The sequence below is a fragment of the Synchiropus splendidus genome, chromosome 5 (genome assembly GCF_027744825.2).
Source record: "Synchiropus splendidus isolate RoL2022-P1 chromosome 5, RoL_Sspl_1.0, whole genome shotgun sequence".
Classification (NCBI taxonomy): Eukaryota; Metazoa; Chordata; class Actinopteri; order Syngnathiformes; family Callionymidae; genus Synchiropus; species Synchiropus splendidus.
This window is the reverse complement of record NC_071338.1, coordinates 14897280-14917965: the sequence shown is the minus strand read 5'-3', so window position 1 is coordinate 14917965 and position 20686 is coordinate 14897280. Positions and strand designations below refer to the sequence as shown.

Here is a 20686-nt window from a genome sequence, read left to right as displayed (position 1 = left end):
GCTCATCTCGATCCGAGTGGTGCACCAGTGGGGTAGTTAACCAGTAATCAAGTCACATCCGTCACCCTATTCCAAATTCCGCTCCTCATCCTTCTCCCTCTTCCTTTTGCTCTTGCTGGCTTAACTTGTCCTCTTGTGTTTCCCCTGAGTGACACTTGGTAGTTGGAAGGAGGATTTGCTGATTGCCCTTGATGTGAATCGCATTCATCTCACTGCTGGTTGCCAATTTCGGGAACAAAGGTTTGGCCGAATCCATGGTGGGGCTCGGATAAATCCCTGAAGTGGTTTCTAATGTATTTCATGAATGCTGTAGAAAGCCTTTCAACCAGGTTCAGGATTTCCGAAAGGAGGTATATTGCCTTGCTACCGGAAAACAACCCCGATCATTGTTGATTCATTCCTTCATCATCAACTGCTTGTCCTGAACAAGGTCACAGGGGATGGAAGCCAATCCCATCTCATACCGATGGAAGTGGAGGACGCCAAGTGACCGGTGTACCATAGGGATGCCGGAGCAAAAAGGGAAAAGCGTAAACAGAGACGTTGGTTTTTGTTCTGGCATCATGACACCAGTTTAAATAAATCCTATTGCTTTCCACTTAATGCTTTTAACCTAACACAGCACAAAACTATAAAAATATATACAGTTATGGGGAGCAATAATTCTTCATCTAACTTGTGATGAATTTCATTTTTAGATGAAAATTTGAATGAATGGTGTTTGCGTGAGAGGAGACTGTCAGACATGAGATGCATGAGTGATGGTGATGAGTCATGGTGCGTTCCATCGGAGGAGGGGTTCCAGATTTTTTCACACTTTCAGATGGGAAATCAAACTGGAACCTGTGCATGGATTTTTGACCCATTGTTGAAGTACTTGTGACGCTTGTCTCAATAGGAAACCACCACTGATGTCTGACAAATGCCCGACTCACCACTGGGGCCGAGCAGGAAAACGTGGACATAGTGACAAACTCATGCAGTTTTTATTAGATTTCGCATGAGTACAAAGAAACGACTGTCCAATTTCCTCTGTCACTCTCCTCTGCATTGTGGTGTTGACAGCAGCCACAGACTCGATCACGTACTGTCACTTGCCACCACTGCACACCTCCAAAGCTGGATCAGCATGTCCTGCTGTGCCATACAGGGACACCAATAAGAGGTCATCTGAAGCTGGTCCAGCTAGTCATTGTATGATCCTCCGCCACGTAGAGTAAGCCAAGCTCTCCGTCTGGGCCAAGCGCTCTGTCTTCGCTTGCTCATTGTTCAGTAGCTCACTTTCTTCATTCTCCTTTATTACCACTCGCTGGTGGAGATTATGCATTAGTGCTCTGTTTGTTGGTTGTTTGTTCATTTGTAACCATTGCATTACAATTAAAGATAAATATATAAAAATCAGGGTTGGCTTGAAATAGAACTTTGAAGCATTCTAAGGATTCCATGTTGGGTTGACTGAAATATTCAAGCAATTGACAGGCAGAAACCGGACATTTGGACTTCATAAAGCACAACATATTATTGAAACGCTGTTATAAACCACCTTTTATGTGACTGTGGTGACAAAATGTGAATTAACCAACATTCTGGATTTCTTACATGCGTCACCTGTGTGTGTGAAAGAAGCGGATGCACCTGCTTTCCAATTGTGCTGTATGCACTCAGAATATTTTTATTTTGAGTAATATAGATTAGATAGATGTTGGGCAATGACATACAAAAAAAACACATTGTGGATGGAAATTCAGTGCTTAGCGGAGGTGTACACCTTCCCAGTGCCTTTCTTGTCATTGCACTGCTGCTGCTTACAGATGTCATGACTAAAATGCATTACACATTACATGCATTATTTTCTGTCCTTGCTGCTACAGTATAGTAGCTTTCAGACATCCAATGCTGATTTCTGTTTCCCCACAACAGTATATGCTCAACATCATGGAATTTCATATTCATAAAATTACAAAAAGGCCTGTCTGTTGTCAAATAAATTCTCTAAGATGATTTTAAACAAAATAAACAGTGGATCATGGTATAAAGAGCTTCAGTGTTTGTTTAAAAATGTATTTCTGAATAGCTGCATACAGAGCTCAATCCAGCATCGCTGCTCAATCATTGAATCGAAAACAAGCAAATCTTTCCACCCCAAAAAAAGGCTGTATGGGCGGAATTTCATTACACTGGCAAATCCTGCATATGATTAAGGATGGCATCTGCAACGGGATTCCAGGAATGCTTTGACAAACAAAGTATGAGAATATTATGGTTCTTTTCCTGACTTTTACACACACTGGTGATTTATGAAGACAGTTGTTGTGACCACTGTATCTTGTGTGTCTATTTGTCAAGATCAATATTGAGGTCAAAACAAGTTTAACAAGTGGAATATTTTCCATGCCCGTGCATATTCTGCCTATGTACGTAATGGAATAGCAGGCACTGAGAATTAAAAAGTTTTGCTGCAGTACACATTTTGTGGGGCAGTGGAATTTTTTTTTGTTTTATTTGTTCAATTATTTTTCAAATTATTAAATACAGCTGAGAAAATATAAGTGTGCCAAACACAAAAGCAATTTTTTAGGCAGAGGTGCTAACAAAAAGGTTCCACATGTAAAGAAACACAAGGCTGTTTCAACGAGAATAAATCGAAAAATAATATGCAAAGCACTGAGAGCATGCACCAAACCACCAAAAGGCACCGTGTTTTTAACCAGTATTATAGCTCTAAAAGTATTTAATATATTTAATCACATGCAATTTTTAGCATGCCTCAGTCTCATGGGATTGATGAAGTTGTCTGTCTGCCTCTGGTGTTAAATGTTGTCGGTAGCACTAGCAGTCTGGTTTGAAAACAGCTCACTGGGACAGCCAGTGGCAGTCGTGTCCCAGAAGGAGTGAGGAAGCAAGTACACGCTCCTTGCACAGCAGCTTACTCTTTTTGAAAAATCCTACAAGAGAGGGAACCCTGCATGGCACAAAATTTAATCATCTGAAACTTTTCTGATCATCTTTTCCGAAAGAATGGTTTCCTCTGTAATATATTTATTTAGACAGAGAGACGGTGACAGTAACAGTCACATAACCTCCGTGATGGAAGTGGAAATCATAAGTGAAAGGCTGCTCAATGATGCCCAACTGCTAAAGCTATTATTCCCATGTAGCCCGTATTGGAAACTGCAGCATATTATAACCCAAAGCAAAGCAATTGTCATCTGCTTATGCATGAAAATTCTAAATGTGATTGTTGAATAATTTATTTAATATGCTAAATAACTCTGTTTCCCTTCTCTGGATTGGATGTAAATTATATAATTCAAGAGTTGAGCAGATAAGAAAACTGCTTTTCAGTGATGAGGAAGTGTTGGAAACACATGACAATTAATGACTGCTCCGCATCGAATAGATTTTGTTGGCATCGTGTCGTCACAAAATGGCACACGTTATTGCAACAGAAAGAAACTATTCCTGGAAACTGCAAAGTGCAGTGTGCCAAGAGATTCAAGACTTCTTCTGAAATTCCCTCCGTCTAACCTTGAGTGAGCATATGCAAAGACAAATGGCAGTGTCAAAACCTGAATGTCCAAGGATGGTAGAGACCAGTGGTGGGCCGTGCGTTTTACAGCTTGGCCTTCAGTCAAGTCCCCCCACCAGTGGGGAAATGCAGGGGCGGAGAACAGCGTGACACGCGCTGGAACGTCACCGAACATCTGTGGTTTCATTGCTCTGAAGCTAGGTTGCCTATAAAAATCTGTATATGTTTAAGCCACAGGGTTCTGAGAGCAAGAAAAGAGTAGCGACTTGTCCGGAAATGAAGGTGTGAGTATCCGATCACAGGACGCGTACAAGTCACGCAAGGCGTGAGGCCAGCTAGATGGACAATTTGTGATCTGATTGGCTATCGCAACTATATGTGTCTGTTCACTCTGAGGGCACCTGAGCCTGCACTGTTGCTGCTGAAGGCCTTGGACATGACAACACGAACCAGCTGAATTCTGATTTGAAAAAAGCTCTTACCTCTCTCAGTTTTAAAACAACACTGGGGTATACTATGACATGAGTATGATTATTATATATACTATATATTATATATTTTGGGAAAATATATTAAAAATGAAATTCACTGTTGTCATAGATATGTTTATTATTTCTGGTTATGTTAGGCCAGCAAGGACGGCCTTGCTGGCCCTGACGGCCCGCCACTGGTAGAGACAAACCTCGAACGACATACAGTCGCTCTAGTCACCTTTGCACACACCTGTTTCTAATTGAAACTTTAATTTTTCAATCTTTTTCAATCTGGAAGAAAGTGAGCCAACTAAAGACAGTATTTCCTGGAACTACGTCTCAGCACACTACTGTGCGTACAGTCAAGTGGATAAAATCTAAACTATACGACAACTATATATAGAAAATATACCATGGTATTGGACAGAGTGAATGGGGGCCATGGTGGTATTGTCCGAAGTGAATAGGAGCCATGGTTTCTGTTTGGGTGAGTGAGTGATGATGGTATTGGTCTGGAGTGATTGAGAGATAACCTTTTTACCAGACCTAGGTAACCTCCTCTCATCACATCGTGTGCACGTGTGAATGGCAGTTCAGTGCTCTTCCATCTGCATATCATTTGAAAAGGGCTGCTGCGCAATCCTCATGTTGCACTGATTCCAAGCGACAACCCTGGTGAAGACCACCGCCCACTGAGATCGGCATGTAATGGGATTGGACTGCACTCTTATGCCCATTCACTCGTCCCAACATCTCACTGAAAATATAGTTTGTCAGCTCTTCCAGACCCCCTTTATAATTTAAGCTCTCACCAACATCTACTCCTCATATTTAATCGATGCTGTCACCTGTTCTCATTAGGAAAAGGCCATGGCCATTAGAACCAGCTGAAGCTAACAGTTCGTGGTCCGCGAATGATGACCGTGTTTGCTTTCACTTTCACTTTCACAACCAAGTAAAAAGCCTGTCCAGCATGGGGTTCTCATCTTTTCACTGAGCGCTTTAATGGCTGGAGAGACCCTGGCAAGCACTTGCATTCCCCTGCTGTCCACTATCATCCGTCACTGGGGCTGATCCTGACTTTTGTTGTTGAATTTAGTGTCTGGTCATGCGACGCCATGGAAATGTATTAATGCCCTGACAAGCCCTGGGCGGTAGCTCTTATTAAAACTATTTATCCACCCTCTCCTAATGGCATAATTAATCTAGCCTGAAATTGGAAGCACCACATAAACTGCTGTCTACCACATAATCTGCGTGACGGCAAATAAACTTTTTTTTTTGTTGCTCTGAGGCTGTGGATCTCAGTACTGGCGTCAGTGTGTCTGGCACAAATTTGGATTTGTTTAATTTGCATTTATTTTTGGCGTCTTACGTTCTATATTTAAAAAAAAAATGCAATTTACAAATGTAATTTCAAATTTTAGAAATTTCATTTGGTAATAATCTGTTGGAAGCTAAAAAAGTTATGTTTCTTTTTCCTTCAAAAATTTCATATTTAGCTTGCAGTATTTTCCTGTCTCCCCAAATGTAAAATACCCGTACAACCTGTGCAAGTGTTGAAGGCGTGGGGGTAAAACTATATGTTATTGTGTTAAGACTTTAATCCTTTTTCCAGACGTCGGCCTCACCAGCGCTGAGCTGCTGCACTTCTCGCTACATCCTTGCACTCTGTTATTGAGCTCCTGCTTTGATGCTGATGTTCTAGTCTTCAGTGACATTTCCTTTGGCCTCAGTGGTTCCCTTTCTCACTGTCGGGTCATACGACCTTTTATTGGTGGAGAACCGTTTTGGCTACAAAGAAGAAGAAAAAATGTGTCTGTAATAATCGCAGCCCATGAAAGAAGCCTAATTTCCTGTTGAATTGAATGAACTCAAGGCAACTCGGAAGTCAGTTTGTGAATGTGCAATAAACTCAGACTTATTTTTTGATACATGAATTCATGGCTCACAATGGTAGTGTACAGTCACAGAAGCATCATGTGTAGTAGAAAATCCGCACAAGTTCTCACTGTTCTCAACCTTTTGGAGGGGGTTAAAACTGAGAAGAGACATTTTGCCAGTTCTGCCACTGTCACAAATCTGCTTGTTTTTCTTATCTGCTATTATATGCCAGAAGGCTTTTGTAAAAGGTACTCTTTTCTAGAACATTTAAGTATGGAAATGCCATTGAAAATTCATCTCTTTCAGCCACATTTAACGTTGAAATAGAGAATTCTTGTGGCACTTTTTTTTAGCTTCCCTCAGTTTCTTCCTTGGATCTTCTGCCAACAAAATATTGAAACGTGTGATATATTTTACAATTGTGATGTATCTCACTTTGAAATATACACAGTCACACTACACTTTAAATTATTTTTTTGAATATATTTTTAAATATTAGTTTTTGTGCATTTAACTCATTCTCACTCGGCATAATATATTGATGTGAAAATTGACTTTTGCATCATTTGGTGATGCCGAAGTCAGCATTCTGGATAGCATGTTGAGACAAAGGTGGTTCAATGGAGTAAAAGCTTTCGCTTCCCCCCGACGTTCAAAATATGAACATAAAGTTTACGCAACGCATTTTTACTCCAATGCGCCGAACCGCGACTATTTGCAAGTGGACGTTTATTACGTATACTAGTTGCTCTTTGATGTCATTGAAGTGAGAATTGAAAGTCCTCCATTCATTTATGCCCTTGTCGTGATTCACTTTACTGAATTTTGTTGCCCTGTTGTTTATCTCATCCATACAGCATTTTTTGAAATATCGTTGATCGCAATGAGCTCAACAGAAAAGCAGAGGCAGCAGAAATCTGCAAAGGCAGAAGATTACAAAACCTCCCTGGTGGAGGTCTCAACAAACTGACAAGTACATGCACTGTTCACAGACCATACTTCATGCCCAGTTTAGTCCTAAAAAATAAATGTTTTAATGTTTGGCTCGGTTTAAGTCATAGTCTAACATTTGCAAGTGGGATGATATAATTTAAACCTAGATTCATTTAAATTTTTCAATGCTCTGCTAGCTAAACATTCAGGCTCTGGGGAGACAAACACTTTGTCTTGTATTATTAGATCCTTCCTTTTTGCCTCTGACATGATGTTCACACTGAAAATTTGAAGTCTGCTCCGGGGGCAGTCAAGTGTAATGAACCTATTTTGGGAGATCACATTTGGTCACGCCGAGTCGCACACTACAGACACATGGATTTATGGTGCTGCTTAGAAAGAGATATAAATCATTCTCTTAAGAAGAAGGATTTGTACGTATAAAAATGGTTGGCTTGTAAACTGCGACTGATGTTTTGGGATAAAATAGTTGCAACTCATACTTCAAGTTGATTCATTTTTAAAGTGCTGCTGTAATAATGTTTACGAAAGAACGAACCATTCATCCTGCACACCATTTGCTAATTAGAATTTATCACTATGTATTTGTGTGTAGATTATTTAACTCCTCACATAATTCTCATCTTAGAGCTATTTTAGTGTTATCTTGCTTGCTGTGAGAGTGAAATTGGATTATTGCCTTCATCATTTTTTTTTTACCCAGTATTTTTGCCATCTCTACCGCTCGCTGCAGTTCTGTTAACTGGAGAATGTCTGTCGAAAAAAGAGAGGGGTTTCACTTTTTTTGAGTGCATTTCTCTCTAGTTAAACACAACTTGCCTGGTTTGAGAAAATTCAGCAAAAAACATGATTTGTGATTGTTTATTCAGTTTTAACTGATGTTTTTGTTCTTCATTTGTCTCCGGACAAGAGAGAAACCATGTTCCGATGGTATCAAATGCCAACGCTATTCAATGGATGTTGCCCTTGAATAAGTAAACAAGGATAATGGGATTTAATGAAAAATGGATTTTTCACTTTTTAGATCCATATCATGCAGCTGGGGGAGAGATAAATTGTGGGTTCATTTGTTACTTAAAAGGCCAATTAAAACAGCTGTGTACACGCAGTTGATGTCGGGGGTTTTATTGTAGGCCCCTCCTCTATAGATAAGAGTTAACTTCCCATGTCAGTATTCAGTACTCTGTACTCACTTGCTGACTCATGTGCCTTTTGTTATTGCCACATTTGTCCCCACTATGTTTCCGTTTAAAACCTTATCATGATCAGAATGAGTTGTGCAAGGAAGTAAGTTTATTAAAAGTTCAGCATGTAAAACTGATGAGCTGTGCTTTTCCACGTGATGTCAGCATCAACCTTTTTCACCAGCTCTCGCTTGTATCCAGAGATTTCCCTCAGCTCCTTGCCCCTGTAACCTTAACTTCAATGAGAATTCATCTCATTTTATTAGGGAAATCGCTTCCTCTGAAGGATGACAGTAATGTGTGAATCTTATCAGCCTCAGATGTCTGGCTGTGCTGACATCTGTCTCTTTCTGTTCCTGGCCACAGACAGAGCTACGGCGCACTGGAAAAAAAGCTAAAGGACGTCTTCAGCGAGCGAAGCACCATCCTGCACCAGCTGTCCAAAACATCCAAGGAGCTGGACAGCATTAAGGGAAACCTTCAGGTTAGTTTTGGGATATTCATTTCATGTACAAAGTTATGAATCAATGTCTTTCTTCTGAGTAAAGCAAATGATTCATTTTCAGTTGGCCCTCATTAATGATGGCTGCGCCGTTCTCGGTTCATACGTTTAATCAATTAACACTGTCATATTTAATTTGCAAACGCTACAGGCCAAATCCGAAACATCAACTGCACTCCAGAAATTAAATGAACCAATTCATAATTTCAGGTAAAAAAAAAAAAAAAAATCTCTTTTTCTGATGGCACTGCTTTTGCTGTGATTGTATTCTTTTATAGATCAGAAGCTTTTAGCAACTATGTGTAAGTTCATGAGATTTTTTGAAAAGGTCAGAATGGACAGAAACAGAAAATGACATACCTTCATATAAAATGAAAATAAAATGAAGTCGCCATACATAAATATAGTCATAATTATGGTTATTATTTTAGGCCTGTTATCTATTAGGACCAGCACTCAAAGCTTACAGGAGAGTTTTGTGAATTTTTCTTTCAGTAGATTGTCAACCTCAGGTAAGTATGAAACACAACACACATGAATCTGTGCAAAAAGTGACTTATGAAGAGCGTCTTTTTTGTTTGATGATGTAGAATGGCAAGACGGAATGGATGAGAAGGATGATGTGGATGAAGGGGTGCAGATGGTCAGCAGGGGGAATGGGAGGAAGTGAGGCACTCTTGAAGGACGGAGATGTTCTGGTTGTAACCGACCCAAGACTCACTCCAGAAGATCGCAAGTCTCAGAATCACCAACACTTTGATGACTGTGATGCATTTAAGTGTACAACTTACAACTCACCGATAGTCTTGTGGAGCCAGCGACAGGACGGTGTCAGGACCTTGAGGAGTAGATCATCAAATGGAGCACTTTTGTCCTGACTGTTCACTTAGTCAGCTCCAATAAACACCTGAAGTTCTTGCTTTTTGACAAGACAGACTTGAGTGCTCAATCTTACTGCTCACATACAGTAAAGACCCACTGAAATGGAGCAATTGGGATTTGTTGTCTCTGTCACTTGGTGAAGACAGAGAGATGACATACAAGGAACGCATGCATGAGGGAGACATATGAGTCAAGAGAGACTGGAGGGATACAGAAAATTACTTTGCTTGAGGCAAGCAAGGCTCCAGCTTGAAGGCAGGCAGGGCGGGAAGGTTCACAAGAGGGAAGAGGCGAGGGAGTGGCAAGAGGGCGAGGAAACCTCATTCCAAGGATTTTAGAAAGTTTTCATGTGTGAGGCACTTATGCCTGCAAATGTCTGCAGAGGTGTGGCCTCTGTTTTCTCCTTACCAGACACGGCAGAGTGGGCGTGGCTAGCGAGATCAGTCTTTCCATGTTTCTGAGCAGTTGCCCTTTTCTGGTGTCATCTTGTGACCTAACTAGGGATGCACCTCTCTGACTTTTATGTTCCCGATAATGATTCTGGGGCTTTGGGTATCAACCCATAATGATACCAGCGTTTAAGTGTTAACCATCTTTACATGTTGTGGGACAAGACTGGACATGTTTTATGTTAAAAGGCAAAAATGGCTTGGAAATGGACTCTGGAATTAAAAACTTGATATTTATTGAAGTTTACCAAAGCCTTGATGCACTACTGCCCTTCTTCAAATGAAAAGTAATGTGAATCTGCGAAAATTTCATGGTAAAACACAAGGTGTTGACATGGAGGAAGAAGACCTGGTTCATGTAAACAAATGACTTATTTTTTATTAAAACCATGGCATTTCAACCTGCAAAAATGTGCAGATTTTTGTCCTTGATGTGTCCAAGAGTGAAGGTTGCCATTCTTTAAGTCTAAAAGTGAAGAAAAAGTGGGACATCGAAAACAAATTGAGCATCATTAAGAAGGGAGAACAAGAGATCCTGCCATCTGTTCTGACTGCATGGTTTCAACTTGACATTCTTTTGAGTGATTATCCCCAACGTTCCCTGTTTTCCTGCTATATTTTTGGATCTCTCTGAAGCGACTTAAGGGACCAAGAGCGAGGATAAGCATCTTTCTTTATATCAGCCACGAACCAGATTTATGGAAATTTGATGTTTAATTACACACAGATATCACCTGAGGGCAAAATTCTTTGGATAATCTATATCCTCCTTTGAGCTTACAGTTCCTTAGATGTTGGGAAAATTCTTGTCCATTTCGTTTTAGTGAATAAAAATACCTCCGAGGCTGGAAGACAACCAATCAGACCATCAGCTACCAGGAAGATGGTTGGAATGTGTCTGTCAGCTTCTAACGCTTAAGCCCCTCTGATGTTGCAGATAAAAAAAAAAAGTCAGACTTCAAAATATTTCCTCAGCATGATATAGAAATGTCTTTATAATAATCCAAAAACTTGGAAAGACAGTGAAGAAAAATAATTCATTTCTATACACGGTGAAGGAATGTTTAAAATAAAAGCCATCGTCTCTTGTGCTCTCTCCTAGTCTTTGCGAAATGATGACTCACTGGCTAAGAAGGACGTGCAGAGGATTCTGGAGCTCAGCCACAAACAAAGGTAAACTGCGGCATGACATAAACCTGGGAGAATTGTTTGGATGAAATAGGGACCGTTGCTATTTTTAACCATTTCCAACAATAAATAATTGAAATAAATACCACGTCATTTGAACATCTCTTGGAGTGACCTCAGTATTTAATGGTTGTTTTATGCATAATGAAATCTCTATTAAGTGTTCTTAACAATTGAAGTGTGGCAACCCCAGATCTGTGGAGCATGTTCATTAGTGATTTTGTGATTGTGACCTCAAACTGCTGGGATAAACAGTGGATATGAATATTTTAATTTTTATTCGCAGCAGATTCAAAGGCACAAGAAAAGGCGGAAATACAAAAATAGAACAAAAACAAGATAATGCCTGTCATATAAATCCCCCACTGGCAAGAAGAAAAGCAATAACCATGGGTTCAGAATGAGACAATATTCCTGTTGTGAAATCATCTGCGTTCACATGGATGACAGAATCCTGGCCCTGTAGTTTGCGGGAATTGTGGTATTGTACTGACTTTATTCATTTTATTCATTTGTATATTGAGAAGGTGGGAGTTTGTTCTGTCTTACGTCAGTGCTGCTTCTTATTTTGCGTGAAGAGAGATGTGCTGTGCATCTGCTGTCCAGACAGACAACTGCAGTTCTGCACCTGCAGAGCCCATGTTGTTCAGTTTTACCTCAAGTGTATGTATTAGCAGACAAGAGGCGCTGATACGATGCACCAGAAAACACCGTCTCACAGACTTGGATCGAGCAACGTCCAGGTAACTGGAAGAGAAGCTGTTTAATGAAATATACATCGCTGTCTCCAACATAACTATCTTCCCGTGTCTTTGTGAAGCACATCAGGCCCCCGTGACTCAGTGATAGATCACGTATAAATGAGCCAGAAAACTGTTTACCTAATGTGCTTTGCCATTTAGGGCTGTCTGATTAATGTTGTGTGTAACAAGACTCTTAATGATTAGGAGTCATTGGTGGCCTCCACGCTCTCAGAAATGCCAGCCAGATTGAAGTCCACCTCTCTGCGTGTAGTATCTGGATAGCCAATCAATAGTCCATCACCAGTCTATGCAGGCTCTCCTGCATGATGGAGGTGAGAAGCATAGAGCGGCACATTGGCTCAACATTGCCTAGCCAGCGTTGGTGAGTCCAGCTTTGCTATTAATCCAGCCTGTGTGACAAGTACCGTTACTGGCTGACTTCATCGTGGCAGCGGCGGACAGGTGATGCATTGCAAGCCGTTTATATTTGACAACTGTTAAAGGCAGCGTGATTGCTTTCAGAAATATTTATGTTGGACACTTAAATGCAGGTCGCGAACGCTTCGGAATGGGGCTTGCACTACATTATCTGGAGCGACAAGAGGGGTGTTTTCATCGTTCCCCATATTATTCTTCAACTGCATACGGTACCCTAGAAATGACGCCCAAGTCAGTTCTGCAAGGTCAATAGACTTGTTGTTTTCCTTTGTTTTTATTAAAATGCATTTATTCAAAAACATATTTTTTCATACATTTAGTCATATTTCTCATTGTATTACATGTACTAGCGGTTTCATCTATTTTCACTCAGTTAGCTGAGATCACAGGGGCAGCACAAGACATAAAGAGAGACAGACTTGAATCTTCCCAGTAACTTCAAATCAACACTACTGTAATTTCTGGACTATATGCCGGCACTTTTTTCTCGCTGTCTGAACCCTGCATTTTATACAGCGACATGACTAATATATGGATTTTTACAGGTTGAAGAGCCTCATGCTGCCAAAATATTGAGCCTTGTCACATTAAACCAATGAAATCACAGATGTGTTATTTCCCTTAAAGCGCGTGTCCACCAACAGAGCTGATCTCCTGGAGGACCGGAGATGAGAAGCAGCAGCTGAGACTGGCTGTGGTGACAGAAACAGTGCATTTTGAGTGATTGAATGTAAATAAAAGATGTGACGGGTTCATGATTCAGGTTCAGAACATTGCCAAGTTTGTTTCCTGAGTCAGTCTGGATGCTGGATCCCATTTTCAAGACTAGTATAGAAGTGATCCTCATGCATTTTTAAGCCCGGTGCGCCACTCACCTGTAACGGCGCAGACAGCACCACTGCACCTGTGGCTTGTTGACCAGTGCGGCTAATGAACAAGATGAACAAGATCTATTTTGCTTCTGAAAGTTTAGTGGTTTTAGTGGTTGCGGTTAATGTTTTGGGGCACGCTATAGTTTTACGGTATTTAAACATGTATAGCGGGTTTGTTTGGTTGTTTGGTTGTTTGGTATTTATCTATTTCTGATCAGCCAATGTATCCTCTCAATGAAATGTATTTCAAAATCAAATATTAATCTCAAAAATGTAATTTCATGTTTGTTGGATCCTAGCCATATTGTTCTGTGTGAGAATTAGTAAGAAGTAGGCCATATTTATGTGGCAACATAAGATCTTGGTTAAAATATAATAGGATAAACATCAGGGAAATTCTGTCCAAGTGAAAATGGAGATATGACAGTATTTTATATGTGCAAATACATTTCTATGTATCTTCCTTTGTGAATTTATTTATTTGTTTTTCATATTGCCATATATTCACATACATTTTCTTATTCAGCTGCTTGTCTTTTGTTCCACATTTACTTCTTATAATGATACAAAAAAGAAAATAAAAATGGATTTCGACGAGACGAAAATGCAATTTTTTTCTCGCCAAATACAAACTACTGCTCAGCAAAAGATCTAGTCCAGTTCTTATCTCTGAATATGTTGTTTGCTGCTGTACTACTGTACCTTTTTTTTTACAAAGTGTTCAAGCATATTTAGGCAACATCTAAATGTAATATACTGTATGTGGTAATGTATCTGACTGGATTGAACCATTTATTTCAAATGCCAGGCACTTTTACACTTCACTTGTCTTATGTGGACGACTCTCTTCTGGTATGGCAGGCACATATTAACTGTGCTTCTCTCTGGCAGCAGGGACAGTTTTGATCTTGTTTGTGCAGAAATGTTTCTGAGTTGTTGATGCAGGAGATAGGAATATAAATGAGAAGCCAACACCGTGGCTGTTTGCTGTAAAGAAAAACATTTGCAAGGCTGAATGTATGCCAACAGACAAACCCCTGCCATATTAAATGTAAGTGGCAAAAAGTCGCCGCAGCAACAGCAAATTCAGCCGTGTTCAGCTTCTTCTTTTTAAAAGCTTTTATACACCTCAACTTAAATCCATGCATAATGAATTTAACATGCAATTTATCTGGGCTCTCGCATTAGAAAATGTCTGTAAGCATTTTTTTAAACCACTGACCCACATTGCTTGATTCATAATTCAGTAAGCATCATAGTTATCTGTTCACGGGAGCATTAAACAGTACTGACTTATCCATCCTAGGTATGTTTATGTTTAATAATGCAGCCCCTCTCACACGACAAACAACTGTGTAGAATCATACCATTACATTTTGAGTCAGTGAAATTCAATATCACTGTTAGATTACATTCGTTTGCAAATATTGTGTTTTGTTTTTCTCAGTGTAGCATGTTTAATAGTTTGCTAAACCCATTGTCATTGAAGAAACAAATCTGGCTTTAAAGGCATGGTGTCCTCATAAAGTAGTACAGTCTGGGAAAGTTATGTTGTAGCAGGTTACCTGGAGAGTGTGATGTGCAACAATGTGTGGATGATTTGCTCAATTTTTTTATTTTTTTCCTGACAGAGATGAGATGAGGTCCCTCCAGGCAGCCCTGCAGAAGCAGCTGGATGAGGCCAATGAGAGAGCAGAGAAGCAGCAAGCCACGGTAAGACTCAACTGCCCCGACCATCAACCGGATGTGTCAAAAACAGTCCCCTCACCTGTCACTGAGACCCCCCCGGTGACTGACGCTCAATTAGCCAGCAGTCAACTGTCCCATCTCCTGGTCACAGCTCAGCCCAAACAGCTTCCTCCTTTCATCTGCCCCCAGAAGAAAGAGGGTGTTGCATTATGTGTGAAGGCTGTGATTTTCTGCTTAGTTGTCTGTGAACATTAGAAGCACAAAACTGGGTGGCAACTAAACTCACAATGCATGCTGCCTTGAACCGCTGAAGAAAAACAAAAAGACACTCCAACGTTCACATTTTAATACGATATATATATGTAAAATCTTTTCAAACCGCTCCTTAAAGGGCTGATCTTTTCAATTTGTGGTTCTTCAAAAATGTATTCATCCTTGAAGAAACTGTATTCCCATTTTGCTACGCGCCCGTCTTGATAAATCCTCTGTAGTAAACCATTAATCACACTGCCTACTTGAGTAATGACAATATAATGTGGTTTGCAGACACCGATGTGTTCTATGTTACAGCCTCCCTTGAGCTTTGAAACTGTGCTTGGATATAAAATCAGATACCATTTAATGTGATCTGTTTGTTGTTTATGCATCTTAGTACAATCGAAAATAGACCTTTTGTCTGTTATAAAAATGAAATATGGAATTCAATATTTCCACTCCTGATCATGTGAACTGAAAAGCACACCTCAAATACTTACTTAAATAAGTTTTGATCTCCTCCATGGTCAGGGGTCTTCCATCAAAATACAGGTTTCCAACATGGTGCCTGATGGTAGTCGAAGTTAGTCGGCTTTTATTGGACACTAAAGATGGTTTATTCATCATCCGGATGGACGATGTTTGACTTTGAAATAGATCAAAGGACCACAACAACATGAGGACTGTTGTGTCTATTGACTGTGTACCTCTGGCCAACAGACGCATTGATGGAGCTTAATTCTGTGCAGAAACAGGTCATGATGAAGCCATTTTAAAAATAGCAGAGCAGTGCAGACACAATGCATCACAATGTCACGACCAGGTGCTGATGTGACCTTGTTCTACCCCAAATTATTTCTCACTGTGGTGAAGAAGGTGTTGAAGAAACAGCTTTTTCCAGTTGTCAGTGAGGAGATTTCTTGACTTTTTCCATGATGGAGCAATGAAAATGGAGTGGATAGAGTATCTCTTTTCTTGTACTCAATACAACATGGTAAAATATGACACACACCAGCATATGGTTAACAAATACGTCTGTCATGATGTGATGGAGCAGCGGCATCAGCCTCTCTCAGACTCCAGACAATAACTGTGTTATTCTGGCGTGTTTGAAAATATTACATAAATATATCAAAATAATGTGAGCATCCCACTTAACTTTGTTTTTTGTTCATTTTTTTGTGTCATTTCTGTGATTTCACGAGTGAAGAGTTAGTCCTGTGCTGTGGCACACGGCTTCATGCACTTGTGTCTATCCAAACTCTGTGATTTGCATAGTGTCTCTTATTATCTGTTTCTACTATCTACCCTTTTTATCTATTTTACACTCACAAAACACAAAGGAAAATACTGGAAGTAAGACAAAAATTCTCATATTCGGTAAAATTTTATTAAATGTAAGGTTAGGGTTAAGATTTTTTGGTGTAGTTTTAAACTAAAATACAAAAAGTGATGGATTTTTGCTGGGGTAACTTGGTGACACATGATATTAGATGTACCGTCTTGTTAAGACAGAGGATATGATTAGATTTTTTTCATGATAGTGTTTTGTAGTGCACATAAAGTCTCAGTAAATTGTAACACACAGTTACTTGGTTGCACACGCTTATTCGGAAATGTCAGCATCAGTTGTAGAAATGCATCAAATATTAATGCTATAATAATTGTGTCATATTTTTTTTTTTATTTTGTTTATGCATCCTGTCTGCCATATGCAAAATGAGACTCGGTTCCACAAGCGTAAACCTGGGAAGATGAAACCTTGCTAATGGGAAGCTTGACCTTGCAAGTAATATCACCAACTCCTTATTCACAGTCACAATGTGTAATTGTAGCGCTGACATCACAATCACAGCAACGAGGCGAGCAATGATACACTAATGCTGCCATTGACTTTCATGCCATTTCCTGACGGCCGCCGCCAACTCTCACGTCGCCATTTGTGCCACGGTTTGACATTAATGTAAGATAAATCACCCAAGTCAGATGCAGGAAGAAAAAAAGCCAGAACTCCGGCTGCATGCAAATGCCACACACGCCGTCAGCAAAATGTTTATTTATTTATTTATTTATTTTTTCCTAGTGTGCCAAGATGGATTTAATTAGAACCAGTGGGTTAATTGCTTTTTTGTAAACCAATAGACTAAAAAAAAGATGAACTATAAATGACATGCAGGCATGATTGGAAAAATAAATCTGCTCTCACAGAAGCAGCCATTTGTGATTTTTAAACAGACGCTAAAACGCACACTGGCACGTTTTCTGGGCGAGATTTAACTGACGGTCGAAAATTCAGTCGAGGTATTTAGAAACTGAAAATGTGGCAGCGTCATTACATCTCAAAGCTTGAATAATGATTTGTGTGATTGAATGTTTTGGGCAACAATTTAAATTGAGTGAAGAAAAAAGATTTGCACAGAAGGTCAAAGACGGGAAACCCAAGCATCTAATTGAATGAAGAATCTTTGCTTGTTTATCTTTCATTTTTACGTTTCAAAATAAAATCTTTTTTTTTTCCTGTTTTGGTGCCAAAAGCAAAAATAGTTTGGAAATAAAAACAGAATGAAAGAGGAAACACACAAACTAAGAAGTGAGAAATTAGAGAGTCAAACCAGAGTGGAAAATGTGCAAACATAGATATTTGAACAACATGACTAGAGCTTTTGGTACAATGCTAAATACTATAATAGACAAATGTGATCATGCACTCCAGTGAGGTTCAGTTGTGAAAACATTCTTTCGTTGCTGTTCTCACCATCTGTACCACTACACAACTACTATGTCCTTTAATGGATGGATATGAGTTTGTGTTGTGTTCAGGCTGCGCCTGAATGTCGGCTTAATCTGCTGTTCCTTGAATCACTTTGCTGCTCTAAGGTCAGACCTACTATACATCTACATCTTCACCTTTTAGCAGATCTCAATGACCTCTCTCAAGGACACGCACACGAGTCTTTTTAGAATGCAAACACAGCTCACCATGAAAAGGTGCAATAAAGGATGGCAGATGAAGCATAGCACCAAACACAACCTCCATCTTACCATTTAGCTCAGCACGTTTATGACCCAAAGTATTTGACATCAAATTTGTTGTTTTAGCATGAGGATTGTCTTCAACAACAAATAGAGAAATACATTTCACTTAGATTTCACACACGCACTGGTCAAATTTCCCCAAATTAAAGTAGTCTAGTACAATTGTTAACACAACAAAAGTCAATTTCAGTCAAGAAGAAGAACCAAGGCCTTCACCGAACCAGGACAGAAACACATGAACAAAGCTGTGAGACAAAACCTGAAGCTGAACAAACAAGCTTTAGATTAATGTACTTGGACATAGTTACTGAACAAGATACAGTCAGAAACACTCACATAACAAAGATTAAGATTAAAAGACAGTTCTGGACAGAGACACCTGGCGGTCAAACTCAAGCACCGGAATTCGAATGACAAGAGGCAAAACACAGAAGTGAGAAAACAAGCAAGGGAGCGTAGACATTGGGGAGCAGGAACCTGGGAAGCTTGTGAGCAGGTGGAGATGAGTTGATAGAAGATTCTAGGGTGTGTGCCATTCGAGGGTCAGGCACTTGGTGACAGAGCCAGGGGAAGTGTTTGGACACAATAAAACCAAAGCAAAAGACACAATATGTGTCATTATCAGCTACCAGCATGTATGATATAATTACGTCGTTGCACAGATTTACACGTTCACAGATTATGGGTTGAATTAATATGCAAAATAAAACAAAATAAATAATTCTATATGCTCCAAATTGCACAGATTGCTGCAAAAACAAAAAAATATATATTTTAAATGAATCAGAATGAACTGTGTATGGTTGATTTTCAACAACTAAGAAACATATATATATATATATATATATATATTCTTCGCATAGTACAAGCCAACCACAGGAAGTCTACCCTTTCAAGAGGTGTGACACCTCAGTAGATGAGGGGAACTGTCTGAGGACTGCTCTTTCATACACCACCTAAGCTCAAATCCAGAGTTTGTGCCACATGTGACATGGCGTTATCAAACATGGCACTATCAAAAAATGATTACGGCATGTCACACATGGCCTTATCATCTCTTTGATAAAGGGACAAGCAAAATGGAAATTCACATTTTGAGCAAATCATAAAGCTGCACTCTGGCCGTATCGGACTGAGCATCTTTCTACAGCTCCCTCTTTGTATAGCAAACATTGACATGTGTTGTGTCCTTCTGCCGCCAGGTGAAATTAATAAAAGTGGAAATGGAGAAAAAGACGAAAATCATTAAGGACCTGCAGCAAGAGGTGAGTCACCTTTTTTAAAAGGACAGCGGAATAATCCTCTCCGCCGATTGTGGTCTGTGCATCCTGGCTGCGTTGGTTGAACCCCCTGTAGACCCAGCTTTATGTCTCCATCAAATGTTGAGGTCTTGAAATATTTCACTCTGTAATGGTTGCGTAGATCTTTGATCAGGATTGTGACGCTGACCGCTTTGGCGCCAGGATCTTTGAAAGCCGCTGTTTCGTCTTCTCGCTTCTCTTCTTCCTTTTGAAGACAGATCGGCTTGGAGTATCGCTGATGCAAGAGAAGGCGCATGTTAATGTCCTGACATTTCAAAGTATGTTAATAGAGAAGACTCGTGTCTAATCAAGTATTTAGTTCAGCATAATTACAATAGCAAAAGAGCTGACGGCTTTATTTCAGGTCTTTCTTTTTCATGTATGCTGAACAAATACAGTACTTGACAGTCGGAGGAAAAAAAAACTGGTGTTGTTAAACAGAATTCCTTTTTATCAACAAGCCAATAGGCTTCATAGCTAAATGTGCCCTTTTTTCTTTTCCTTTTTTTCTTTTCTTGGACATTTTTTAAGAATATCAATGACAACAAAAGAAGTATATCGTTCGATGAATTCTGTGGAGTGGAAGTGCTTTTTTTTTGGCTACTTTCTCAGATAACTGCTGTATGCTTGCAGGAATTGTTTTCCAAACAAAGTACAAGAACTCTATCTTAATGTAATGTAATGTTAATGTTATCCATCTACCGTCTGAAAGTAAGAACACATTACCATGCATTCAGTTGGATTACCTTAGAAAGGGAACATGTTTACCACACGCCTGGATTCATTTAAAGATGGCAGAGCAGAGTCTCTGGAAGAGGAACCTCCTCACCCTCCCCTCAAGGGAGACACCATTAACCTCTACACGGAATCCTACTTTGACTGATTGTACTCTTCATCTTGCTTCTTTGGACCGCACTGCTTTGACTGCTCCTTTTCTGAATTCAAATTCATATTCTGGCCTCCATTCTGAGGAGCCTATGAGATTAAAACAAAGGTGGCGCAGTAATTCTTTCATAAATCACCAGATTTTCTCTTCCAACAGAGCAAGGTTCCATCGAAGACCTTGAATATACATTGGAACCAAGCAAAGCTGTTGTGTGTTGGCCAGGCAGCATAGCTAACATCTTTATCGTCTGCTATAAGTTAGTGCTTTTTAGTTTAGCATTTGTCTGAGGATATCATCTTTTCTCATTAGCATAGTTTGACACGGCCACTCGATTTTAAAGAATGAGTGATTGCATTGGAGGCGGTTCAGGATCACATTCCAAACCATCAAGTCCAAGCGGAACAATAACAACAGTGTCTTA

The 20686-nt window shown here is 39.8% G+C and overlaps 1 protein-coding gene across 2 annotated transcripts in view; it reads left to right on the top strand.

Annotated features, from left to right (window-relative positions):
- luzp2 (leucine zipper protein 2) overlaps window positions 1-20686 on the top strand; it is a 123016-nt gene that overhangs the window by 52113 nt on the left and 50217 nt on the right. For both annotated transcript variants that reach the window (XM_053866690.1, XM_053866689.1), the window contains exons 2-5: window positions 8391-8508; window positions 10960-11030; window positions 14730-14811; window positions 19281-19343. In XM_053866690.1, coding sequence (XP_053722665.1) covers window positions 8391-8508; window positions 10960-11030; window positions 14730-14811; window positions 19281-19343 — 334 coding nt within the window. The remainder of the gene's footprint in view (window positions 1-8390; window positions 8509-10959; window positions 11031-14729; window positions 14812-19280; window positions 19344-20686) is intronic.